The 27,571-nt window shown below is 39.4% G+C and overlaps 1 protein-coding gene across 2 annotated transcripts in view; it reads left to right on the top strand.

Annotated features, from left to right (window-relative positions):
* The window catches only part of UTRN (utrophin), a 391,603-nt gene that overhangs the window by 70,675 nt on the left and 293,357 nt on the right, over positions 1–27,571 (top strand). For both annotated transcript variants that reach the window (XM_052784810.1, XM_052784809.1), the window contains 14 exons: positions 3,384–3,476; positions 4,962–5,039; positions 8,489–8,581; positions 9,476–9,648; positions 13,202–13,317; positions 14,373–14,536; positions 15,140–15,343; positions 16,480–16,661; positions 17,380–17,530; positions 19,019–19,138; positions 19,893–19,994; positions 23,048–23,155; positions 23,764–23,943; positions 25,260–25,429. In XM_052784810.1, coding sequence (XP_052640770.1) covers positions 3,384–3,476; positions 4,962–5,039; positions 8,489–8,581; positions 9,476–9,648; positions 13,202–13,317; positions 14,373–14,536; positions 15,140–15,343; positions 16,480–16,661; positions 17,380–17,530; positions 19,019–19,138; positions 19,893–19,994; positions 23,048–23,155; positions 23,764–23,943; positions 25,260–25,429 — 1,934 coding nt within the window. The remainder of the gene's footprint in view (positions 1–3,383; positions 3,477–4,961; positions 5,040–8,488; positions 8,582–9,475; positions 9,649–13,201; positions 13,318–14,372; positions 14,537–15,139; positions 15,344–16,479; positions 16,662–17,379; positions 17,531–19,018; positions 19,139–19,892; positions 19,995–23,047; positions 23,156–23,763; positions 23,944–25,259; positions 25,430–27,571) is intronic.

Raw genomic sequence — 27,571 nt, 5'->3', positions numbered from 1 at the left:
TGTCTCTGCTGCTCCTTCCTGCATTGTTTTAATTATGTAATTATAACTAATTATATAATTATAAAGGCCTTACTTCTGTAAGGCTTTTGACACTCCCACAACATCCTTGTCACTAAATTGGAGAGATACGAGTTTGATGAATGGGCTGTTAGATGGTGTTTTAGGGTGGTTTCGAGGATTCCCGAGAAGGCGAACACACACACACTGACTATAAGGGGAAAAAGCAAGCATTTATTGACTACAGATGTGCGTTATGCTAAGGGTATCTTGTAAAGCAAATTAACATACCGACCCGAGGACTGTGAGGAAGATGGACCATCTGTACATTTTTTGTGCCGTCTTGCGCCGTGAGCTCAGCCCAGCAAGCGGTAGGTGTCAGCTTTACGTGGGCGTCCCCACGGAGGCAACGGTGGCCTCGCCATACACCAGCCCAATGCTCTTCGGAAAAATACCAGTATTTATACATTTGCAGAGGAATGGGTTTCGGCACATGTGGCCAGCAGGTGCCAAAACATGCCTCGATTGTAACATAGGGAGCCTATGACGCATGCGCTTGCTGGCCAGGCGCGCTACACGAGCCATAGCCACCCTGTCTATTGGTTCATGGGCTTTGTACATGCGGCATATTGTCATCATCCAGCAGTCACGCGCCAATAATGCACACAGCTGTGCTGTGCAACAGCCTGCCGCCTGTCCTCCCGCAGTATTGCTCAGCTCTCTTATCTCTGTGGTCAGCATTCCAAGCAACAGGCAACAAACCATCCATTTTCTGTGCTGACTGCATTTTCCTCGGCTATCTACCTCTCTCCCAGTGTTCATCCACGGACCAAAATCCCATCTTTTAACCCATCTGTATACAGATGGATAAGGAATTGGCTGGATGGCTGGACCCAGAGAGTTGCAGTCAACTGCTCAATGTCCATATGAGATCATTAACAAGTGGTGTCCCTCCAGGGTCCATATTGTGACCTGTAGTGTTCAATATCTTCATCAATGACATGCAGTGGGTTTGAGTGCACCCTTGGCAAGTTTGCAGATGACACCGTGCTGAGCGGTGCAGTTGATTTGCAAGAGGGAAGGGATGCCATCCAGAAAGACCTTGACAGGCTTGAGGAGTGGGCCCATGTGAACCTCATGAAGTTCAGCAAGGCCAAGTACAAGGTCCTGCACCCACGTCAGTGCAACCCCCAAGATCAGTACAGACTGGGGGATGAAGGGATTGAGAGCAGCCCTGCTGAGAACAACTTGGGGGTACTGGTGGATGAAAAATTGGACATGAGCCAACAATGTGCGCTCACAGCCCAGAAAGCCAACCGTACCCTGGGCTGCAGAAGAAGAATCATGGCCAGCAGGTCGAGGGAGGTGATTCTCCCCCTCTGCTCCGCTCTTGTGAGACCCCACACTTCAATGGCTAACAGCTATTTGCTTTCATCACAAGTGTTTGAGTTGTATTGCATCCAGTGAGACCTCTGTTAGTTCCTTCTGTCTGCTCGTCTGGACACACGAATAATTTCCTCATGCCCTTATCAACCTACTTTTAGTATCTCCTGTGTGGTGATGCAAATCAAATTTAAACCAAATTTTTCTGGCATCTGGAGTAATTGCACTGTGGATCATCTCCTCCCATTATACACAATAAACTGTACAAGAAGCTTCCCTGCATCTGTTCTTAGGTATTCCTGTTCTCCTGCTCCAGTATGCTTTAAAGGTTTGGTTAACTTGCTACGCAGCAGCAAAACATCTGAATCATCTGTGAAAAGTGCATGCATTAGGAGTAAAGTCTTGTCCCTTGCCGTGCTGGAAAGGGTGTAGTTAGGCTCGGGAAGTGGCAATATGTAATGGCAGAAAGTTATCAAATGCTGGTATTTCACAAATACTCCTATCTGGTATTGGTCTGACAGCTCTGTACCTTTCTACACCCGTTACCTAAGTATGTGTCAACATGTGTATATACGCATTTTTAAGCATGACTTGTGAAAGTAATTGGAGAATAAATTTGTAACAAAAATTCATTGCAAAACTAATTTCATATCAGACACTGGGGCTAGCATTTGTGTAGTTTAAGAAGTGACCTTAGTTACACGATCATTCTTGCCACTGTTAGTTTAGCTGGTTGATACTATGAGTTACATTTAGGTATGTTTCTGTACAGGAGATTAAAATATGGCTCTGCAGCTATTCAACTCTGATTTCTTACGAATAGTTTTAGTAGTATCAAATCTAATTAAAGTGGACATTTAAGGAAAAACCCTTATGAATTTTGGGGAGCAACAGATATTTGCCAGAAAATGGGGTTCAGTGGGCAGTTCAGCTTGCTCTCTGATTTGTGAGCCAGTATTTGGCAATTACAAGCAGCTGTCAGGGCAGGAGGAGGTAAGTGAAGGTAGAGAAGATCTATGTCAGCTAATTCATATCATGTAAGATGGGCCTTTGACAGCCGCCTTTCTGAAGAGCAATGTTATAAAGTCAAGGTGATAGAAAAAGGCAGTATTAGAGTTTTATGTACTTTTTAGAAAATACTTTCCTTCTCAAATTGGCACTTCAAAGAGACACTGAAAGCAGTAGCTTAATTGATCTCCTGGCAGTCAACAGATGAATATTACAAAGCAAATGCAGTTACTTAGCTGCTGGCTGCCAGTGTCTTCTCCCCCTGCCCTGGAACACTTTCCCATGTTAACTTTCTTAGGGTCGGAGAAGAAATAAGAGTTAAAGGGAGTGTGAAGGTTTACATCGTTCTTCTGTCATGAACCACTGTTCTTGTACAGGGTCCCTCCACCCGCAAAGGAAATGAATATTAGAAATGTATGATTTAGAGTAGCTCTTAGTTTCACATTTTGCTTCTTTTTCCAGGGTAGAGAAAATGATTAATTTGTTTCAATATATGTTACACCTTTTGATCTACTATCTGTGTAGAACAGTGGCAGCCCCTTATACAGGGCTCAATTCCAAGTCCTTTTGGGGTTTTTTCTTTCTTTAAATCTGAGAGAATTTGACTCGATAGCTTCTTTCTGAAAAGCCCCAGTTTCTTCTTCCTTTAGATGCAGCTGGACCAAAGCATTCTTTCTCAAATGACTCCTCAAACTTGCCAAGTTTTGTTCTTTGCCATCTTTGCATGTTAACACAACTACCCTAACGTGAAGCAGGATGTACTTATTCAGTTTCTTGGTACTAGGCTGCTGATGCACAGAGTCATAGAGGTGGGGAGAAGGAAGATGCTGAAGAAGGGAAGGATGCCTTCCTGATAGCTGTCACAGTGCCCTAGCTTCTATTTACTATGTTTAGTACTAAATAAGAATCAAGTGAAAGATAAAAAGGAAAAAGTGCCTTTTTCAGGGAGGTTTTACTTAAACACCATCTTTATTACTGCTTCGTTTTTTCTGCAGAGTGGGAAGCCCCCAGTTAAGGACATGTTCACGGATCTGAAAGATGGAAGGAAGCTTTTGGACCTTTTGGAGGGTCTGACAGGGAAACCTCTGGTAAGAGAAATGTGTGTAAGTCATATTGCCATTTATTAAAAAAACCCCAAGTAAACAAAATGCACAAAACCCAAATTGTGGCATGTGATTCTTTTATTTTAGTTCATTTAAAAATCTATTTTGCTTGTAATACATACTTGTTCTCTACAGTTCCAGTGAAATTCCCATGAACTCTACTCATGGGATATAGGGTCAGGCTGAAGTTAGCTGTATAACCCTTTCTTGAGGGTTAAACACATTGTTTAGCAAAGTATGTAAAGCCAGGGGTGTTACTTGCATAATGTATATTGTTAATAGAGATCTTTTAAAGGTCTGCTTCTGGATGATCTGGAAGAACAGTCTTTAGCTGGATACCTGTGGACTTTTTCCAATAAGCTCATGAAAGATCCTTTAAAAAAGAAAAAAAATCAGGAGAAAAATGATAACAGCTGGTAGGCAATACAAAAATCTGCATCTCCATTGAAAAATTCTTTATGACCTACTAATAGGAGAGGGCTAAAAACTACTCAAGTCTTGTTTGGAAGACCGTGTGTGGAGCTGAAAATTCTTCCCCTGCTAACATCAATGCCTCTTCAAAAAGATGCCTGAGGCATGGTGAAACCTGTGCCATCCCTAGGGATTAAATTCTTGATTTCACTATTTATAATAAATCTCAGAGTTGTTTGTTTACCTTATGGGGAACCTTCAGCCATTTGTAATTTCACCTTGCAAGCTTGCTTTGTTTTTTAAACAGATGCATTTCACTAGTACTTCTAATGAGTTGTGGTCTGATTTGAAGTGTATTGAAGACAATATAAGTTTTTTTTGGTTTCTAATTTTGTTGATTACTGTGTTCCAAGTTCAGCTCCATGCTCTTGCAGTATGATCGTGTTCTGCCCCAGGAGTTAAATTACAGTGATTAAAAGCAAATGGACTGGCAGGTATTGTCAAGAGTTGCAGTGGGTTTTTTCCCTTTTTTTTTTTTTTTTTTTTTTTTTCCCCCTCCTTCCCCTGATATTAAAAGGAAGGGAAAGTCAGGAAGCATAACTTCTTCCCAGTATGCGAAGACTTAGCAGGCTGTCGGTGCCAGAAAAACAAATTGCTGCTTGTTCCCTCTTGGGAGCCAAAAAATTTCAACTACTCTGGCAAACGTTCAAAACCCTCAGATTTTCCCCAGGAACTCCCACTTTGCTGTTGTATTGCCAGTTTATAATTCTGCAGATGCTGGGAATAAAAATTCTGGACTTGCTGAAGATGAACTGAAATGTATGTTGAATCCAAGGCTTGTCATGTGCCTCAAATTCAGGAATACTATTCTGACCAGTTTTCATTTTGATGTTTATTTTTAAATTGTTGTGGATGAGCTGGTTTGGTTTTTGTTTCTATTTAAAAAAAAAAAAAATCTGGAGAAAATTAAGACATTTTCTGTTGTTTGCTCTATCATTTATTTTGTCTGATCTGTCAAGTTAATTCTGGTGCAAACAGATTGTAACTTTTTCTTTTCAGCCTAAAGAACGAGGTTCCACACGAGTACATGCCTTAAATAATGTCAACCGAGTACTGCAAGTCTTGCATCAGAACAATGTAAGCATGTTTTTCCACAACTTCTTGATAACTCTTTAATTTATTCATGTGTGTAAATGAGTTCAAAATGCAGAGAATAAAGATTTTTGGTACCCAAAATGAGAATTCAGCGAGATGGGTAAACTGTTCTCAGTTTTCCATATCTGATGTAGAATTTCAGTGTCTGGCAATTTTGTGAAATCTTAAAATGCTAACTTAATAATGGTATTAGCTAAACGGTGTTTTGCTGAGAAGTGTTCAGCTCTAAAAACAAAGCTGATTTGAAACTCTGCTATGCATAGCTCATGAACCTGGCAGGACAAAGAACTAATTTCCAGTGAAGATGCGTAACTTGTGCAAAAATCGGTAAGGGTATAACAGGTTTTGTGTGTCTGTTTTTTCATGTCCTGCTCTCAAAATCCAGGAGGATCTTTCTGTTGACATCTGTCAGTTCTGTCAGATATGTACTGAGTGTTCCTAATTTGGAGCTTTGGTAACTCATCCGAAGAACAAACAAACCAACCCCAATCCTTCTTTAAGAAAAATGAGAATAATAATTGTTTTTGTTTTTATTTTTTTACTGCCTGGAAGCCAGTAGTGCTGTAGTAAAGTGATTTTATTTTCCCCCCGAAGAATAATTCCTGATAAGACTACTCTCTATAGTTAGAATTTCTATTTGTGAGTGTCAGGGCACTAAACTGAAGAACATTCTGGTAATAAAATACATCTAATGGAAAAAGGCACTGACATATTTATGTAAACTGCTGATTGAAGAGTGATACAAACATGCTGTATAATACTGCAATTTCCCCCCTGTGTTGGTGGACTAATGTCATATTTCTAGGAAGTAGCCAACGTTAGTGGTGAGTTGTTTGGGGTTTTTTTCTTCTTTGAGGTACTGTAAAATTGATTAATTTTTTTCTAAGGATAAGTAATGACTCCTTCCTGCTTGAAATTTATTTATTTTATGAAGATAATAAATGAATAATATTGAATTACAATAATTAATAAGTTCCTCGTTAAGCTGGCAGGATCTGGGTTTCTAGAAGTAAACAGGTGGTGTTAGTTAGCTGAAGGTTGTTAAGGTCATGTACATGATTTATACCTACTGCTTAACTTCATTAGAAAGTGTGTGCGTGTGTTAAGATGGAGAAGGCATCCACTGAGAAGCAGTTGTGTTCTGTTGCTGTGAGTTTGTGGGCTATACAATATTCATAACTTTTGAAATAATTTATAAAAGCGTTTAAATATGTACTGTAAGGATCAGACAAGCCTAAGATGTAGATCTTCAAGTGATCCTGTTAACCTCGTCCATCTGATGAGCAGTATGATTGTGTAATGAATTTCAACTTTTTTGATTTGTGGACCAAGTTTTTAAAAATAATTAAAAAAATAATCCTCTGGAAATCATTCCATATAGCCAGTATCAGTCTACCGTCAGGAGTACTGGCTGTCTACTGTCAGCTTTCTTTTATTGATTATCTTTGCTTTAGTCTTAGTAGTCCACTCAACATCCTAGTGGATTGCTGGTGGCATCCTGCAAAGCATTGGTTTAGTTCAGAATCATTAAAATACAAAAATATGCATATGGAGTATTTTCTTTTATGTATGGTGTAGATAGCAAGAGGAATGCGTTATTATTACTATTATTAATTATTATTGTTGTTATAGATATGCGATTAAAAAACGTGAAGTGTTTTTTTGTTACTCATTCTCAGGAGTGCTTCTCTTATAGGTGAAAAAATCTCTTGCAATGTAATTGTTTTATTTTTGTGCCCTTGACCTTTAGTCTTGCTTTTTGCTCCTTGTGTTCTAGTGTGCTTTCCACTGAGCTGTTTAATGATCCACACCAGTGATTCTTTTGGCTTGTTTTTGCCTGTTTAATTTACAGTTATCTTAAAGTATATGCCTGGTATTCGCAAAGAGTATTGCAGTAAGATTCTGTTCCAGCTTCTGTAAAAACTGGGAGAGGACAATCCACAAATCCACAAGCTTCCTTAGTACTTTGAAGTGTAATTTGTGGTTCCATGTTAATCTTGCAACACGGTTTTGATTTGATTCTCCTGAGAGACCTATGGGGAACCGAAAATTGTCAAGATGGTATCTGAAAGCAATGAGGTTACAAGTACATTTTCCAGGACTGAAGCTATTCGTGATTGTGTGTTGAGGGAAAATATTCCTGGAATACCGTTATATTCTTACATTTCAGCAATATCCTCTAAAACAAAATGAAACTTTGTTTGTTCTTTTCTATTCTGTCATTGTTACATCCACTGAGAGCCAGAGCATGGGCTCAGTTACTGTCCTGTGATTGTCCATATTGTTTAATCGCTAGTCAGCTCCTTGGTGCAGGTTTTGTCTCTATGACCAGTTGTAATCACAAGCAATGCCCAGATACAGTTCTTGGGGTTAGTGTAAGCTGGGAGGTGTTTCTGGTAAGCACTGTGGACAACACTTACTTTGTTTTGGAGCAGGTGTGAGAAAGGGAGGAAAAAGCTTCACTGTCGAGGTGAAATGCACTGTGCCACATGCCCCTGGGGCTGGAGAATGCTCCTTGCTCAGGTTATTTAGAAGAATGAAGCCCCACCATCTGCCCTGTGTGGGAGTGTGTTGCATTGTCTGCTGCGTGTACATACACCCAGGGAGGCATCTGCCTCACCTGCCGTAGGCGGCTGTTCCTCGCCCAATTTCCATAGGCATGGTGGTGACTAATGCAGTGTGCTGCTGTTTGAACCACCTTTTGGAGGGAACCGAGTTAGTGCCGCCTTCTCTGCGTTGACTGAGTGGAGACTTGATGCCCCAATTCAGTTCAGACTCTGAAGTAGCACTGAGTGAGTATCTGATAGAGTGCTCTAAGCTTCGCTTTTCCCGAGGGCTGAATACTTGATGCAGGAGAGGGTAACGTCTCCTGCCCTCTCACTTACTCAAGTAATCTCCCTCTCTGTCTTTCCATGTTTCTGTCTTTCTAATGATATCAATTAGAGTGTCACCGAGTCTATATGGGGTCCTAGGCATATAGGAAACTTGAAAATTTTATTTTTCCCTTGAGCTTTTGGTGGTCTTGTATAAACTTGTCCCATGTGGATGCTAGTTCATGCGAAGGACAAACCTATTCTTAATTACTTACGTTTTGGTTTTTTTTTTTTTTTTTTAAAATATCAGATCCTTCATGTTTGCATTTCTGTTGGTCAGTTTTGACTGCTGGTATGCATCTATATATTAGAGGATAGGATAAAACTCTTCCAGTGGAATATCTTCTTTGGTGCCATCTTTTGTCATGTTGTTTAAGCAGTTGTCATGACAAATTCAGATAGACAGCAATCTGTCATCTCCAGTTCTCTTTCTTTCTAACTACTTTTTATTTCAGAGCACTTGATAATACGTGGCTGGACAGCCAGGAATATGGGCTGGGGTTGCAACTTGAAGATCTGATAACAGTGTTTAATAAAGAGTTGATCTGACCTCTCTAGGTGGAGTTGGTGAATATTGGAGGAACTGACATCGTTGATGGAAATCACAAGCTGACACTGGGGCTGCTGTGGAGCATTATCTTGCACTGGCAGGTGAGAGGCTGCCGTGAGATCTCTTTCTTTCCAGGAATCGTGTGCATCAATCTGCTGGGATTCTCACAAACCTTCCTGGGGTTTTGGTGGCAGAAAATACTGCTTCTATTTTGGGCTGGTAAACAAAGGCAGGCCAGTGTTTGGCTTTTGACCTCTGTCTATTGGCTGCCTCCCATGACACATATTCTTGTGTGTGCTCAGTTGTACTCAGCCTCTTAGTTCAGTTCCTGGTGCTGTTAATTGCAGAGAGGTTTTTCAGCCTGAAGCACTGCATTTATGTTCCTTCCTGAAGACTTCTACGCACTTCTCTTTGCAGGTAGTTTTTTACTAACTCAGTTGCTGTTTTGGGCTTGCATCTATATGCTGCTGTGTAAGTTTTTTTTTTCTCAGTCTCATAGATTGAATTGCTCCTGGTTTAGCCAGGTACCTGAAAGTATCACTGAATTTGCTTAGAGGGACTTTGGTGGATGCTTACACATAGTACCCAAACAACAAACTACTTGTGTTGGCTGAGCAGATAATCTTCTTCTTGCAGAAAACCTCTGCAAGCTGTATTTTTGGCGTTTGCTTACTGGCGGAACCCCAGCACAAGACAGTGAGAAATATTATAACCCACGCTTAGTGTAGGCAGGACTGAGAGGGAGGAGGATTGTAACATAAGAGTAACGTGTCACTAATAAGTGACATGGAGCATTACTGGTTCTCGTAATTAGTAGAGTGCAAAGATGGCCTTGAAGACTCCTATTTACAAATTATATGCAAGGAGTTAGAGCTTGATTCATAGCTTTTCATGGGAAAGGCCCTTTCCCAATTTGTGAAATAGTTTGGTTCAAAGGTTTTGTAAGCAGGAAAAGTGGAGAACGTGTCTAAGGTGTAGTTGCTGCTGTCTTGCAGGTGAAGGATGTCATGAAGAACATCATGTCAGATTTGCAGCAAACCAACAGTGAGAAGATCCTGCTCAGCTGGGTTCGGCAGTCCACAAGACCTTACAGTCAGGTCAATGTTCTGAATTTCACCACAAGCTGGGCAGATGGACTCGCCTTTAATGCTGTCATCCACAGACACAAGTAAGTAGCAAATGTTAGCTTATCTTAGACCTAATGAAGTAAGCAGCTTTTTTTTCCCATGTCTTCATGCTCGAGCATTTGACTAGCCTGTTTTGGTGATTAATTGTTTGGTTTTAGTTTTTTTCTTTTGTTGTGGTAACAATAACAGTGGAGGGATATTGCTAGAGCCTTGCAAAGGATGGAGCCAAAGCAGCAGTGTATATCTCTCAGTTCCTGCACATGCACGCAGACTTGCTAACTGAATTGGATTTACATCCCGCTTAGTGTGTGTTGTACAGTGAATATGCTGAATGGGTCTCTGCAGGGGGGGTTGACCACCTTCCCCTGTACTTCCTTCATCCTGCTCTACCTCCCCTGCAAAGGGAAACATTTCTTCAATTCAGGTTTGCCATATCACTTTGGTATCAAGACACAGAAGCTTCAAAATGAAGGAGTAAGACAGACAGGCTCTGTAGCTTTTCTTAGTTTTTTGAATGTATATTGTTTGAAAGACAATGTATGCAGTTCTTTCAGGAGAACTGTTGAGCAGAAGAATCAAAGGGTAATAGAATACTTCAGGTACCTGTGGCATATTCATTACATTGTTCATTATACTTTACAAGGAATGCTGTTAAAGCTTCTTTGCACAGACCTTTTGTGTTCTTTCTGATTTTTGGAGAACTCTTAGGTAGTCTAAAGAAATCATCATTACAGAATCCTATGAAACTTACATACCAGTTCTTTCTTTTTTTGGTTTTTTTTTTGTTTGTTTGTTTTTTGTTTTTTTTTTTTTTATTTACTTTGAGATCTGCTTCTGGGCAAGCCATTCTAATCCAGCATACTTTAAATGACATCAGCTCATTGCTTTGCAAGGGCTGACTGTTCTTAACCATAAATAACCATTTTAACATGGTAATAGTATGATAATATCTAAAATTTAACCAGACCTCCTGGTGACCAGGTATCTAACATGGCAAGTGCTTTACAAATACCCAGAATATTTATACCCAGCAGATAAAAAGTGTTTGCAAGAGCATGCGTTCACTTTGAGCCTGCTGTTCTCTGCTTTTAAGTGCCCATTTGGCCTGTGCTGACTGAAATAACAGACTCTTGTCACAGGCTCGCTGGCTTCAGGATGGGTCTGCCCTGATGCACCTATGGCCTTGTAGACCAGCGCTGGCTTGTGTTCAGCCTGCATGGATGCATGGGGAGCGCCTGCACCACACTGAGGGCTCCTGAAAGTTTGGAAGGACTGTTCTGCAAACGCAGAGCAATAGTAGCAAAGGTCTGTCTGGAGTTTATCAGGAGTATTACCAAGTCCCTTCTCTGGATAGTGTAAGCTGTACTGGTGGTTTTCATACCAGTGTAATTGCCTGTAGTGGCGTAGCTCTGCTGCTGAACATGTGAAGCTTTGTGATGGAGAGAGCGACAGCTTTAGATGCAAGTGAGACCTTGTTGACCTGAGGGAAGCAGAAGGAGAGAGGTAGCAAAATTGTCTTCAGGCTGTTTGTTGTCCTTATGCATTGTGACTATGTGCTTGGGCTTTGCAGGATCTGAAGTCGGTGAGCTCTGCCCTTTTCAGAGCACTGTTAAATAGCAAAAGCACCTGCTGAAAACTTGAACTGAGTAACTGTGCTTTCCTCTGGCTTCCTAAAATTTCTCATTTACCTGGCTCTGCTGATCTCTGAGCCTTTTATTCCCTCTTCCTGGGAGCTTGGCAGCTGTCAGCACATCAGAATTCAGCTTTGCTGTCCCGGGGCACGAGTCCTTTAAGCCAGGGAAGTACTGTTTTCCCCACACTATTGAGAAATCTGGGTTTAAATTTAGGTTAACTTTGAAAGAGGAGCTTTAAAAGGCACTTGCAAGGAACAAGCGGATTGGGGCAGGTTGCAGAAGTGGTAGGACAACAAAGCTATTTAGCTTACCCAGACAGTGGAGCTTCCCTGCCTAAGGGGCATTTTTAATATTGCTTTTTTAATTCAGATTAATATAACACTTAGTATAGGAGAATTTTGGTGGATCCCATTAAGAGGTTTAGTAGCTTGCTTTTCTCTTTATGTATCTATCAACAATTGTTACCAGTGCTACCTCTTGGCTATAAAATCTATTAACTTTGTAATGCTTGCAGTACTTAATAAAATTATACGAGGTAATAGGACATTTAACATTTTACTGCGCCGTTCACTTTCATTTCCTAATATTAGCTTAGCTCCTCTTTGAATTGAATTCTGCTCTTTGTTACAATTTCCTTGCTCATAGGTAAATACCTAGATTGCATTTTATTAAATTCTGTGTTATCATGGCAGCGTGCAGGTAGTGCATATACAATGTACTTATTGCAATGTGTTTTTTTAAAGTAAGACTCTCTGCTAAAGCTTTATGTGAATCTATGTGGTTATCCTGTTGCTTCTTGCATGGAGGTACAGTATTCTGCTAGCTCATATCAGGATCTCTGCATAGATCTGTTCCCTGCTTACCCCACCTTCCTCTGGCTTTTTGCTTCTCTGAGCCTGCTGGCTTATGGCCTTCCTGTTTCACAAAGTGTAGTGACTCGACAGATGCTAAAAAGATACTCTCAGGTCAATTTACAACTGAATTAAGTATTAAAACAATTAAAGATGAGCTGTCTCTTCCTCCCCAAGTTCTATAAAGCACAGAATCAATAGCAGTGTTTTAACAAGAAGCCACTATTACAGGGGAATGGGAAGCATTTCAATGGCTCTGTAGTCTTACAGCTGTGCTGCTGCAGCACTAGGCTGGTCATGCCCTGTCGGTGTGGGTACCACTGGGAGGGGGCCCTGTTTGCTGACCCCGCTTCCTGCTCCGCTCTTTCCCCTTGAGACCTGCTGGTATGTTTTGGGTGCACAGCTGGACTGGAGAGTTGGTTTGGTTAACGCTGATGTGAGATGAAGGCTGCTGGCACTGTAAATTGATCAGCTCTTTGGTCTGATTCACATTGTGACTCTTATGAGCACTTGTGATGGAGTGGGTTTTTTTTGTTTGTTTGTTTTAAATGAGGGAAAAAGGCCATGGGGCAGGGTGAGCGAGCAGGGGTGGAGACCGCTGCTGCTCCTGGCTGTGATGGTCTGGAGTGGTCACTGAGCCACATCACAAGTTTGGAATGAAGCTCTCCTGGAACAGAGTGATTCTCGATTACTCAGCAGAGCCTGGCACAAAAAGCACGTAGTAACAGTTATGCTGTGAAAGGCACAGTTGAAGAAAACTGGTTCTGGAATAAATTTTAAACACAGAGTTTATGTATTTTCTTGTTATAGTATTTTATCTCCTGTTGCAGTCAATGAGTATATGCATAGAATACATAGAATAAAAGGTACATGTTACTGTGGACATGCAGTCAGTTAATTGATTTGTGATTGCCAGATTCTCACTAATAAAAAGAAAGCACGTATTTATGTGTTTCTGTATCTGCACTTATGTTTATATTTTCTATGTATGTGTACGTTTATATTACTTAGCTACTTTCATATCCATAACTTCATATTCTGCATGGTATGGAATTTTTTCTTCAGATAAAGTTTGTTGCTTTCTTTCCTGTTTTGTCTTTTACTTTTAGACCTGAGCTTTTCAGCTGGGATAAAGTTATAAAAATGTCCCCAGCCGAGAGACTGGAACATGCTTTCAGCATAGCCAAGAACCACTTGGGAATTGAGAAACTGTTGGATCCTGAAGGTGGGATATAGTTATTTTACATGACTAGAAGTTTTTTTGAGCTCTCTTGAAAGAAATTTCTTCTGTTGTCATCTTCTATGAATACAAATTCCAGCGTTTTTGTGCAGTGATATTTTGTTTCAAGCCCTTAAATTTGGATTTAAAAGAATGTAATTTGTAGGGTAAGGGTTATGTCTGTGCATGCATATGCTTTGACTTCTTGAATGTTAAGGTTCAGATTGTCTTACCATTTAGAGACAGTATACAGAAGGTGAAGTTGGTACTCTGGCTTTGTTTTGTTTTAGGTAGGAGTTCTACTGCAAGGGTCTGTGCTTTTCAGATGAAGTAGAGCATTATTTAGAATGGGATAGCTTAAGAGCTCATGATCTTTCGTTATGCTCACACTGAGTAGCAGTAGCTGCCGGTGCTGTGTGTACTTACCATGTACCAGGAAGCTTTTATGGCTTCTTTTTAAAATCCTGAGCTGTCGCTCTGCTTTGAAGTGAGCCTTCAAAGATTCATTCTGTAAGACAAGCTCTGAAACTTTATAGATTCAAGCACCACCTTCTTAAAAAGTGTTAACTGAATGGGTAGCACTCATAAACTGAGAGATAAGTGAACCTGAGTTGGTAAAACTCTTTTCTATATGAAAAGTAAGAAAATAAACGGACCAGTGCTGGGAGTGGGGATAGAACTTAAGTGGAAATGTTTGTTTATGCAGGATACTGTCCCTGAACTGCATTTCTGCTTGGGAGATGCTCCAGAATAATTTTCCCCAAACAGTTTTTATTCCTTAGTAACTTCAGGTTTGGGCTCTTACTTCAGAAAGATCATGCCTTTTAACGTGAATTCACTTTCAAATGTAGATTTTTTTTTTTTTTTTAAATTTTTCCTCCTTCATACTGCTTTCAACATATGTCAAACCTGGCCTTTTAACTTAAAGCTTACTAAAGGCTAGTTAACAGGAGAACCTGTGAATTTACACTATATGTACAGTCTTAACTGTACTCTAAGTAATGATTTAAAAAAGCAGCAGCTTCATTTATTTTCCCCCATATTTTATCTTTTTGATGCAGATGTTGCTGTACAGCTTCCAGACAAAAAGTCTATTATTATGTATTTAACCTCTTTGTTTGAGGTCCTTCCTAAGCAAGTTACTATGGAAGACATATGGGAGGTGGAGACACTTCCAAGGAGATACAAGCAGGAATGTGAGGATGGAGAGTTCAACATGCAGCAGGTGTGTTTGTCATCAAAGTCTGCCTGGCTTTTCTTGAGTTGTAATTTTAGCTGATCTTCAGGCTTGTCAGTTATCTCTGGAACATGCCTTCTGTCTTGGGCAACACAATTGGGAAAATATGAAAAATCATGGCATCTTCTTTGTGATTGACTTCAGTCATTCTGTCTTCCTTTTTCTTCTTTTCTGATTCATGTACAAAATCCTGTGTATTGAGGTATAAAGCTCCATCTGAGTTATGCTTCCTTCTTCTGCTTCTCTTTCTCATTTGTCTTGACAAACTGGAGAGGGTGGTCCAAAATCTTTAACTGAGTTTGCCACAGGACTTGTGGTGGTGGTAGTGATGGGTTTTTGTTTGGGTGTGAGATCCACTGTTAAATGAGCAAGATTAAAGTTGTCTTTTCTATCCAGGTTATTTTAAAATGAAAGTTCATTAGTGGTGACCGTGGCCCTTCTCATTAAAACATACCCAACAATTACTTTTAACATTTTATGAAGGATTAAATCTTCATTTAATTCAATTAGATCTTAGTTCTGTTTTTAGTATCATTTGGGAAGGCATCTTCTGTGCCCATTTAAGACATCGCTTTTCTCTTGGCTGCTTAGGCTGCAGCACTTGAAGAGGAGCAGGGCAGTTCTAGAGCAGAGACTCCCAGCACAGTGACAGAGGTAGATATGGACTTGGATAGCTACCAAGTTGCTCTGGAAGAAGTTCTTACATGGTTGCTGTCAGCTGAGGATGCATTTCGGGAACAGGAGGAAATATCTGGTGATGTTGAGGAAGTCAAAGAGCAATTTTCCACCCATGAAGTAAGCTTCTCTTAAATTCATTTGTTGTTTTTTTTTGTGTGTGTGTGTGTGTAGCTGCAGGACTTCCTAAGTCCTTATCCAAAACCTGCCATTCTATTTCTTTTGTCCTGCTTTTTCTAAATTAAAAGCACCTTTAACTGAGTGTGATGCTGTTTGGTGATTTTGTTTGTTTGTGTGTTTTTGTTGACAAATAATAGCTTCTTGAAGGTGAAATAAATCTTTTTAGGAGAACTTACAGCGGAACATGCTTTGAAAAGTTAATGTATTTTTTTAATCAACTTTCGGTGGCTCATTGGTGTCTATAATACAAAGACAGTCTGATCCAGGCTGATTCATGCTTCTCTGCTGCCAACTACTAAAAAGCCTGGTCAGCCATATGTCACTTGCTGTTAAATGAGGGCAATGCTGAAATTGATAATCATGTCAGTTTAATTCAGTGGTCTCCCTGTCATGATTAGCATAGTTTATTTCAGAAACATGTATTGTTGCTTCCAAATTATTGTTTCCAAATTATTTCATTTTGGTTCATGTTCCAAGTCTGAACAAATGTTCTCACGTTGCTAAAAGTTTCAAGTGTCATGTTAGATGTTTTGGTTTTCTCCTGTGTCAGCTTACTACATACAATTGAATTTAAAATCTGAATGCTGATCAATATGAAGAATTTTTTTTTTTCTTGTGCTACAGTTTTAAAGCCATGAGCCAAAGGAAGAGGTGTTCTGGATTTATATTAAGTATGTGAATTTTTAATGTTATTAACTCATAGGGTTCTATTTGCTTTTCTGTGATACATTTCAGATCTTGTTTTATGTTCTGTTGGCCATAGGTAAGTTTCTGTTTTATTTTCTTGGTACATTCGTTCAAAGGCTGTCTTCTTACAAACAGCTTTTTCTCTGAGGTGGTTAGGTTTTTTTTTTTTCCTCAATTAACTCTATTTTACTGGCTTCAGAATTTTTGTAGCTCATGGAGAATCTTCTATCATAGAGAGGAATAGGTCTGCCATGCTTGTGTGTTTGATGGTGCCAGCTCATTCTGCAGCACTGTTTCAAACATGACAATTTATTAGGACATTTACAAATTCATAAACTCTTGTAGGAGCTTACAGATCACGGTGACATGGCTGGTTGTACCATTTCCAGGCTTTTATGATGGAACTGACGGCGCACCAGAGCAGTGTGGGAAGCGTTCTGCAGGCTGGAAACCAACTGGTGGCCCAGGGAAATCTCTCACCCGAAGAGGAGTTTGAGATCCAGGAGCAAATGCTGCTGCTGAACTCCCGCTGGGAGGAGCTCAGAGTGGAGAGCATGGACAGGCAGTCCCGGTGAGTCATGCCACACAACCTCTCCTAGAGCTGCAGGACCAACCTCTGGTGCTTACTGCATCTTGGAGGAGTTGGTTTGCATCCATTTGTAAGATTTTTTTTTCAGAATTACCTCTTCAGTTTGTAACATGAAATTCACCTTCTTCATACTTTCCAAGGTAAAACAAAAGAAATTAATATAACTGATTTTTTTTGGATTCTTATATAAAAGTGTTTTTGTGACTGTTACGTTATGTAAGTGTGCCAGACTAAATATATGGTATCTAAATGCAGTAGTTGCGTAACTGTTTTTAATATTGTTTCAGTAGTTTAAGTTCCTCAATAAAGCATACAGTAGATGTGGATAGCTATGTGTGTGTTTACACAACTAAAAAGCACTTAGAAGAATGTTTTCCCACCTGTGGGTTATCAGGCTAAGAGCTTCACATCAAGGGAGAAAGTGCATTTTGTTGCAACTCTCAGCAGAGGCTCTATTAGCAGCAAATCCCTGTTGTAAGAAACAATCCCTGATACAAATTTTGTAGTTCACTAACTTTTTTTTTGTTGAGAAAGAAACAAGGATACTTAACTGTGTTCCTTAGCTTAATGGTGAACATTTTATTTGATGATAGCTGGCTGGTTTGTGAATGGCCTTGCTTCTTTCCTATAGGAACTAGAAGTTAGTCTCTTTCCTTGGGAAAACTGTTTCTGAAATAACTGCCTGTGCTTCCCCCTGCAGCCTGCATGACATGCTGATGGAGCTCCAGAAGCAGCAGTTGCAGCAGCTGTCTGACTGGCTGACGGTCACAGAGGAGCGCATTCAGAAGATGGAATCTCAGCTCTTAGCAGAAGATTTGGAGTCCCTTCAAAAACAGCTGGAAGAACATAAAGTAAACCTTTTTGTCTGTTATGTAATACTTATGGGAGAAGTATTTGAAAGATGTGTATGTTGGTGGGTTCCTTAGCTGAGAAACGTGATTGTGTCAGAAGTCATATATGGCTGGATGCTGAGGGGCTGCATTGCTGCATTTGCTGTTTGGAAAAGGATGATGATGGGGCAGAAAGGAATTGGAAGTTTCTGGAAGTGCTTTCTTAACTGAAGAGTTGAGCACTGATGACTATAGCAGAAACTGTTATCTTTGCTTCATGCAGGAAGCGAAACCTGTAGGGGAAATTGTGTTACCTTCCCTTCGTGTAGGAAATGAGGCCTCTCCAGGTAAATTGTTGGTGTGAGGGACAGTATGAAATATACTGTGGACAAACTTGCCTTCAATGACTTGGCAGGCTTTGCTAAAGCATGCTTGAGACTTGCAGATTAAAATAATGCAGGAGCTAAAACTATCAGGAAGGCCCTCCCAAGTCACCGATTCCAGTCCCTGCTTTTACAGGGATCGCATCCTAAGGGGATGCATAGACACTGCTCTCTGTGCGCAATGTTTTGGAAGTGGTTTGTGTCTCAGTTTAGTTTCTGGATGGGAGTCCAGCCTTTCTGGCCTGCAGTGTTTTTCTGAAAGAGGAAGATGGCCTTTTGATACTTGTCATGGTTGCAGCTTTGGTTTTTGTACTCAGTGCTGAGGTTTGACCTTCTCCCCAGCATGCGACATACCTCACAGGGCAAGAACTGCGGAGTATTTTTAGTCTGTGTAATTTCCTGTCCCACACTTGCATTCTTTCCTCTGTCTTCAAAGTATGGGGGGTTTGAGGCGCATTGTTCATGGAGTAGCTTAGGATATTCTGGGATGAAAAGTGATATTTAGAGTACTGTAAAGGCATATTGATCTTGCAGAGATATTTCGGAGGTAGGCTTTAACCATGGAATCTGTTCTTCCAGAAGCTGTATGAATATTTAAATATACAGATTATTTCAAACTATCAGAACTGTATGCTTTCTGCAGTTTTCAACTATTGTCTTTGAATGTTATGATCAATTATAGCACTGTTGATACTTATGAGCATCATATTGTCAACTATTAAAAGATGAATGTTCTTAGTGATTTTTCCCTGTTTGGCATGCCCTATGATACTTGCTTATTAACAATATTAGCTTTTTATAGAAACACTTAAGCTCTCTTACCTGTAACAGTAGACATATAGGAACTTAATGCGGTTGTCATACGATTCTCCTGGTCAAGTATGGTGCATACAGCTTAAAACACTCCTTCATGTTTTCCAGCATTTTAACAGAATGGTTTTGGGTTCATTTCTAGCAGTCTTTTGCTTACATTTATTTAAACTGTGCAGTGATTCCCAGTGGTAAAATCTGTGCTTAACTGTTGAATCTGAAGTACTTTGCCACAGCAGCTGTGTTAGTCACTATGCCCAAAATAGCAGATTAGCAAATGTATTCAAAGTTGGTAACCTCTGATTTGTTCTTCTAGTGCCTGCAGAGTGACCTAGAGACAGAACAGGTGAAAGTAAACTCCCTAACGCACATGGTCGTCATTGTCGATGAAAGCAGTGGGGAAAGTGCAACAGCTATTCTGGAGGAACAATTGCAGGTAAAATGTTAGAGCCCTCTTTAATGGTAGTAGCAGGCACTTAAAACCTTTGCTTATAATTGTTAACTGACATTGTTTAAACATTGCTTAAAGACAATTTATCCTAGGAAGTAATTTAAAGTAATATATTTTTTTTTAAAAGTAATATTAACGTAAAGAATTTTTAAATTTGCTCAGGGTAAAACCTGCAAAAGTGCTTTGGTGTCTTTAAAGCTCAATTTCTGGTGAGTCAAGCTGGCTGCATTCCCAGCAACTTAGGCACTTATGTAGCATATCCTTTCAGGAGTTTCATTAAAATGGGAAGATGCAGAATACAACTCTTATTTCACATAAGTAATTTTCATTAGGAAGTTAAAATCTAATGGGAAATATATTTAAAGACGATCACAATTTATCTAGAAATACCGTGTGAAGTATTTTCCCATTTTTGTCGGAAGTTAGACTGTAACCTGAAGTATAAGGAGTGTGAAACACAATTTATTGAAATGGAATTCATGCAACTTTGTTCTCTCCTTTTGATGTCAATCAAATAGCTCACTGACTTCAGCAAGAGCAGAGATAAGGCCATAGGTGAATACTTTTGAAAGTTTTAACCTCTGGCTTTATGCAATACAACAATGGTGATTACTGACATGGAGGTAGCTATAATGTAGAAGGAGGTTACTGTGAAGTAGAAGTTATGCTGTTGAATATCTGATTTTTGAGTTTCCTTGTGAGGCTCGTGAATGTTCATGAGTGTTTCCTGCTTTTGTAGAGGCTTGGCGAGCGCTGGACAGCAGTTTGTCGTTGGACTGAGGAACGACAGGTCAAGTTGCAAGAAATTCAGCTTTTATGGCAGGAGCTGCTGGAAGAGCAGGTTAGTAGCTCTTCAGTTACCCAGAGTGACTGGTTGATTTGCAGAGGGGAAAAAACAACCAAACAAAAAAACCCCAAACCCCTTAGGGTTTAACAGCTCTCAGAAAAAAGCCTTAAAAAAACTAGATTTTGTGTTACTCTTTGGGTTCCCAGCATTTCTTGACGAGTAGAGTAGCTGTGTGATGCAAGAGAAGTATTTTCTGAAGTTTAAGAAAGAGAGTTCATAACTCCTTATAAGTAATTTCCAAGGTAGCTTGCAAGATGGCCAAGAAGTCAGAATATCCATAATAGCAAAATGACAATGAATCACTAAGTGTTTGGTGGTTTGGTAATTACAGAAATTTTCCTAATTAAGGTATATGTGCTTCCAACATGGATACATGTACACAACTGTGCAATCAACTAATCAATAGATACTGTTTTCAAAATCAGTAACATAAAACATTTGGTCAATATTGCAAAGCATGCAGCTCATCTCATTTTGCTGAGTTCAGGCAAACAGTTCAATTGAGAAGATGGCATTGTGAGGTTTTTTCTTGGTTTGATATCGTGCATTTTATGTATATATTAAATATACTGCTCAAACACAAATTAACTGATGGCATAAAAAATATGGTCACAGAACTATATGTGTTAGGTTTGCGTGCCTAGTACTAGAGCATGTTTTGTGTCTCAGCTTAAAATATTTGATGGCTTTTCCTTCGAAGGTTTTACTTAAATTGTTTTGTTTTCTTAAATGATGCTATTTATCACTGTAAGCTATTGTTTAAACTGCAGTACATACAGATTGTTTAGACATTTGGAAACAGTAGAACAGTGCTGATATAGCTGTTGCTATCAGTTACAGCCTGGTTTCTTTGACAGGGATGTTTTGTCTGCATTTTTGGGTGTTGCATATGTGTTTCTCCCCGACCCCTCCCATATCTATTTGCAGTATATTGATAAGCTGAATTTGCAGCTCATGTGACCTTGTTAATATGGACCCAAGGTTCAGATTCTGGTTTATCCAATGCCAATTTATACATATTTCTTTAAAAGACTGCGTTGTCATATGTTGTACGTACATACAGAAAATTGTGTGCTAACATTTTCTGGCAACTCTTGGGCAAGATAAATTTCTGAGTTGAGAAATAAGGATTCCTCAAAAATCCTCACTCTGTATGTCAAGGTGTGGACTTCAAGTGCTCTCAGTTTTTATGACATTATGTGAACATGTTTCTGTCCTCTTCCACCCTTATTTTTGTCTGGGGAAATGTGACCACTCACTGACTATTACAATACCATTAGGAGTGTCATCTTCTGTTGGAGTTGCTTTGTGTTCAGCTTTTTTTAGTTTATATGTAATTATGTTGCTCTGTAAAAGTGAAAAAAATTAATTGGTGTTTATTTCATGTAGAATGTCAGATAGCAATTAGTGAGCAAATAGAAGTTTGTTTTAGGTGGTGTAGATCAGCCCAGGTTTGCATTTGTTGAACTCTGAACAATGCATTTGTTACTAACAGGTTTGAATTACAGTTCTCTGTCCTCAAGAATTATCAAGTGACCTACAAAAATTGCAAGTTGAAGCTATTTAAAAACTTTAATACAAACACTTTGTTAACACAAAAGTAACTAAAACATTTAGGTACTATCATTTTCTATTTCACCCAACCAGATGGAGAGATGAGCAATAGTGATGCATCAGCCTTTTTGTGGCTGCCTAGAAAACTTTTGGAAACCACATTGCCAAGTCAACACAATTCTTACCACTCAGGAAACAAATTCCTCAATCAGTGCCAGATATTTCTTAGCACTGTGATAATTATGTTTCAGTTTTCTAGGGAGAGTTATGTTTGACTGCTGATTTGGCAGAAATTAATTGAATACATTGAAGGGTTTTTAAGCTCCTCTTATGCATAAAATATGTTGGCTGGGATGCCAGTGTGATTTTTCCAGAGTATGTGGTGTTACAATTTTGTTTCTCACAGCCTTATGGCATTTCCACCACCCTCATATTTGCTGTCTGTACATTTTGCCTATTGGTTTACATTGGCAATGTAAACTGCCTTAACCCTTTGGCCCAAAAGTTGCTGTAGTCAGTTCTGGGACAATGCCAAAAATATACAGCTACTGAGGAGCCTAGTGGCTGTTGTAAAGTGTGTTGTTCAAAGAACAAAAAGGTCTGCCTTGCTGTATCATTTTATTTTTTTAATTTTTTTTTTTTTTTAAACACAGAGGAGTAGCAGTGTGCCAGTGGCTATGCAACTGAGTTTGATAGAGAGCTTGGTATTCTAGTCTATGGAGATGGCCATGCAGCACCAGCAATATGTTGCAACATAATATAAAATGTATAAAATCCTTCCTGATACCTGATGCCAGTTATTGCTGGAGTTTCCATAGGAGTGCTGTGTTACTGAAAGGAAGTGAGACGTAGGCCAGGTTTCCTAGAAAAAAGTGAAAAAAGCTCAAGATCCCTGAGTTGGTACTATCCAGACCAGACCACTCCAGCTTTCAGTAGTTGTTGTGACAGTATTTGCTGAAGTTATTTTGCAATTGGAAGTAGGTACAGTAAACAGGGAGGTGACTAATATCTGAGTCTTTGACTGACTGCCTGGACTAAAAGAGCTCTGAATTATCAGTGGTGTAGCTTCTGTGAGAAAATGTTTGTGATAGGTGGTTCTGAATCACAGAGGAAGAAGGGTGGAGAACAAAAGAAAGTGTACATACCATTTTAATATGTTTAATTCTAATATATTTAATTCTAATATAATTTTTAAGTCCTACGTCAGCTTTATTCTGGATATCTGGTCACTATAAATAACTTGTGGGGGCAGGGGGTGTGCTCTGATATATTGAGAAATGGTTTTGCTGAAATTGTTTGACTGCAAAGTATTAGTTCTCTGATGTGATATTTTTTGTCCCCTTAATGTACTATTTTTGTTAATGCCAGATGAAATTCCTGCATATAAAGACTGTAGAACTGTGCTTTAAACACAAAGACCTTAAAGAAGGAATTGTCAATAGCTGTCTGACAAACTTGGTATTTTCTTGTGCTATTTTTCTTATGATCTGCAGTGCTTATTGAAAGCTTGGTTGACTGAGAAAGAGGAGGCTTTGAGTAAGGTCCAGACAAGCAACTTTAAAGATCAAGCAGACCTGAGTGTGAATGTTCGAAAACTAGCAGTGAGTATTGCTATCCTGCTCTATCCTGTCAAATCTCATAAACTAAATGAATGGCAAATTACCAGTTTGACCCCAAAGGAGCTGTGAATGCATGATACTTTGGAAGCCAGGCCAATATTCTTTCCTTGCCAGATTCTTTCACTTGAATTTAAAAAAATGTGTACAACTTACTCCATGGCTGTTCCAGGTTGGTGTGCCAAACTTTGGAACAGCTGTCTGGGTTTTTTGACAGGGTTTGGAGTTTATTGCAGGCCACCAGTCAGCTGTGTCTTCCAAAGTGTGTGTTTGTGGTTTGTGTTTTTTGGTTTTGGTTTGGTTTGGGTTTTTTTTTTTTTTTTTGTTAATACATTGGTGCAGCTTGTACCTGAACTAATAATTTGTAACTGTTACTCAAGAGATACTGCTGATGGCTCTAGGAGCTGTTTCAGGGATGTGCTCTTTTTAAGAGTGTCTGTTAGTGCTTTGTTACACAAGAGAACTATTTTGAAACCTATGATGCATCTGGCTCAGGTAGTACATTTCCCCCCCCCCCCCCCCCCCCCGGAATTAAAAGCTAAGAGGCAGCAAAATACTTGATATTGTCTTTTTATGTTTTCTTTTAACTTAAGATTTTGAAAGAGGACATGGGTATGAAACGGCAAACGCTAGACCAGCTGAATGAGCTAGGTCAGGATGTGGCCCAAATCCTTGGGAATGGCAGAGCATCCAGTAAAATCGATCAGGATCAAGAAGAACTAACTCAGAGGTGGGACAGTTTGGTTCAGAAGCTAGAGGATTATTCTAACCAGGTACTTAACAAGGCTTTATTACTTCTTAGCTGTTTAGATGTCTGTGTGTATGCAAACCTCATTGATACTGTCAGCAAAATTGTCCAGGCAAGTTCTTGGTATCAGGCTAGAGAGGTAGGTGAGTGCTCTTTCATGTGGGGCTGACTTTATCTGCTGACAAAGCTGTCTGCATTTTTTGGTCTTCAAAACCCCAAGTTGTTAACCTGACTAGTACTATTACTCCTTTCTCACACAGATTAAGCTTCATTTTTCTGATGAGTAAAGCAGGCTTGCCATGTATTATCAATCAATGCAAATGCCTTTAAACATTATAGGAGTGCTGGGACTGGATTAAATCTGATACTAAAAGAAAACAAAGACAAAACCCAAAACCCAGAATAGATAAATAAATGGGAGTCATATAAGCTTTTATGCTTTGTGAGTATATTTCTCATCTGTTGAAAATAGAGTAGTTGTTTGTTTGATATGTAATGATGAGAGCCAAGCTGGATTGTTAAATGTTTATTTTAGTATTTTGAGTGCTTGGTAGTGTTTTTATTTAGACAGAACTTCCATTGGCTTCTGTGAGAATTTTGTTTGACAGTGTTATGACTCATATGTCCCTTTTTTGTGATATTAAAATGTTGTTATGGTGAATGCTGTGGCACTGATTCATGATCCATTTAATGTATAGTGAGTTGTGCAGTCTGAGTAGGGGTCCATTTCAGCCACATGGCTTTAATTTGTTCTTGCATTTGAGTCAAAGCACTGGAGAGTGCCAAATTCTGTCTTCATCCTTTCACTCCCCCTAAATATGAAGCACATATTTAGAACTTACAGGTTTATTCCCATGGGACTTACTTTATAACCCGTTAAAGAGTGTGGAAGGTTTCTATTGACTTGAGTGAGTTTTTAGGTCAAACCCGCTGTGTATTAGCTCCTTCTGAGATCTAGGCTTGGTTTTATGGAGTATGAGTATAAAATACAGAATTGTGTGTTAATAAACCCAAAGGACCATGGTTCTTTCTGGGAACCAAGCAATCATGAAAGAAAATAGATATAATGCTTATTTTGGTGATTTTAGTTCACTTGGACTGGCATGAAATTCTTGTCAAACTGAGAATTTTGATGCTTAGTTACCATCTGTAAAATGAGAATAACGAAGTTTTTCTCTGGAGTGCATCTATGATAAAGGTGCTTCATGACAGCTAGATGTGGTCATCTGTAGCAGTGAATGAATGGGCTTTTATGATTGATGAATAAAAGGAACTAAGCGAAAGCAATTCAGTTTGTGTTAAAAATGGCATTTAACCTTTTTGCTAAATTATTTTGTATAGGTAACTCAAGCTGTAGGAAGTGTAGGGATGTCACAGGTTTCACAGAAGACTGCTGCAGAAACGATGCCGTTGAAGGAACAGGTAGCGGTCAAACAATCCAGACAGGAGTTACCCCCACCGCCGCCCCCAAAGAAAAGGCAAATCCCAGGGGACATTGAAGCAAAGAAAAAGTAAGTATATGTCACTGCCATTTTCCCTTGCTTACTAGATACTACATATATAGACTCATGTCTCTTGGTCTTGGCTTTTGATTCTTCTTTTATGCAAGTGAGGAATACTTAAGTTACGGTTGTGAGGTTGGGTTTTGGGAACAGGAAGGGAATGTTATGTATAGCCTTGTTTTCAGAGCAACAGAAAGTCTGCAGCTTCCATTAATTTCAAAGGGAAATGGGGGTGTTTTGTTTCTCGAAAAAGCAGTCTTCAGTCCTTTGTACCTCAGCTCCTTTGCTGAAAGATAGAATTAATTATATTTACTTTCTTTCGGAAAAAATCTTGTCATCTTTGGTTAAAAAGTGTTGTGAAAGTGCCAGGTATTTTGATTAATGTATTATTTATTTCTAATCTCCATAAAATATATGGGAGAAATGGGAGAAACTGCACAAAAAGGGCTCAGAAACCTATTCATCTCCGTGATATTTAGTAATCAGAACAATATTACAGTCATGTCTCCTTTCACAAGTACATCTGGAGTGGCTGACTGATTTGCATGTATAGAATCATAGAATGGTTTGGGTTGGAAGAGACTTTAAAGATCATGTAGTTCCAACCCCCCTGCCATGAGCAGGGACACCTTCCACTAGACCAGGTTGCTCAAAGCCCCATCCAGCCTGGCCTTGAACATTTCCAGGGACGGGGCATCCACAGCCTCTCTGGGTAACTGTTCCAGTGCCTCACCACACTCACAGTGAAGAATTTCTTCCTCATATCTAATTTAAATGTGCCCTCTTTCAGTTTAAAGCGGTTACTCCTCATCCAATCACTACACTCCATGATAGAGTCCCTCCCCATCTTTCCTGTAGTCCCCCTTTAAGTACTAGAAGGCTGCTGTAAGGTCTCCCCAGAGTCTTCTCTAGGCTAACCAATACTTAGTAACATGTGTTGCATTGCCTTTATTAAATAGCATACCTAAAACTAAAGGAATTGCTTCAAGATAAATTAAGAAGGTAAATGCTGTATATACTCATCGTTTTGCTTTTTGTACTTGCCTGAGAAAACGAGCATTTCATTGAGGTGTCACTAGTTTAAACCTTTGGCAGGTCATTTAGGGAGAGGATAGAGGGCTGTGTCAAGAGCAGGGAGTCACTGTGCTGGGTGATGTGTGTTTGCACAGTGAAGAAGAGTTGTTCTCTTCATTTTTCTGGAGGAGGAATGGAGGTTTGAAGGGGTGAGGAACCTGCCCAGACCCTCTTGAGAACCCTGGTCAGACCTTCTGAGCTCTGGTGGGGTTGGTGTGTGCACGTGGGTGTCCCAGGGCAGTAAAGCAGTCAGCAACCCATCTGTCCCTTCTCTCTGTGTGTCTCACGAGTTGTAGAAACTATTTTAGACTTTGAAAACAAAGGTATTTTGATCTGTTATCTTTTTTTCCTAGAGTTCAACCTGTATTAAGGACAGGGTCAGCTAAAATAGATTAAACTTAATGATGCTTTTGCCTCATCCCAGTTACTTATGTTGAAACCACCAAATGACCAGTAACTAGAATTTTGCAGGTTTTCCCATGAAAACTTTGAGTGACCAACGGTGACTTCTGCATTTGTTGGTAGGCTGTTACTCCATGTTAGGATTTATACTGTGTTAAGCAGTATAATTGTAATATGGCCTGACTTGTGGTCTGTATAGTATATCTGTCCTTCTCTCAAGTTCTGTACGGTATTGGTTAATTTGGGAGTTGGGTTTTTTGTTTGTTTATTTTTGGTTTTTTTGGTGGTGGTGGGTTGTAGCTTAGAGGTTTTAGGCATAAGAAAGTTATGTTAGTATAGATATGTCCACTGCAGCCAAAAATATTAAGCTATAAGCTAATCTTTAGTCAGCTAAGCATTCAAAAAGAATTGTCCACTGTCACTGCCATGAGTGCTTAAGCTGCTAGTTTTTTCTTTGGAGTAAATAGTGTTGCAGACTTCTACGAAATCTAGAACTGTAATTCTTATTTATCTTATTTCTGAGGTTTAGTTTATTACTTCCAAAATACTCGGCATTGAGAGAGATCTTTTGTGACATATTAAAAGGAACAGTAATAGTTTGCATGAAGGTATATATTAAAAAACAAAACAAAAAAAAAATTGCACCATGCATTCTCAATTTGCTCCCAAAGGCTA

The sequence above is a fragment of the Harpia harpyja genome, chromosome 4, assembly GCF_026419915.1.
Source record: "Harpia harpyja isolate bHarHar1 chromosome 4, bHarHar1 primary haplotype, whole genome shotgun sequence".
Taxonomy (NCBI): Eukaryota; Metazoa; Chordata; class Aves; order Accipitriformes; family Accipitridae; genus Harpia; species Harpia harpyja.
Note: the sequence above shows the minus strand (reverse complement) of the source record. Positions and strands in the feature narration are given on the sequence as shown.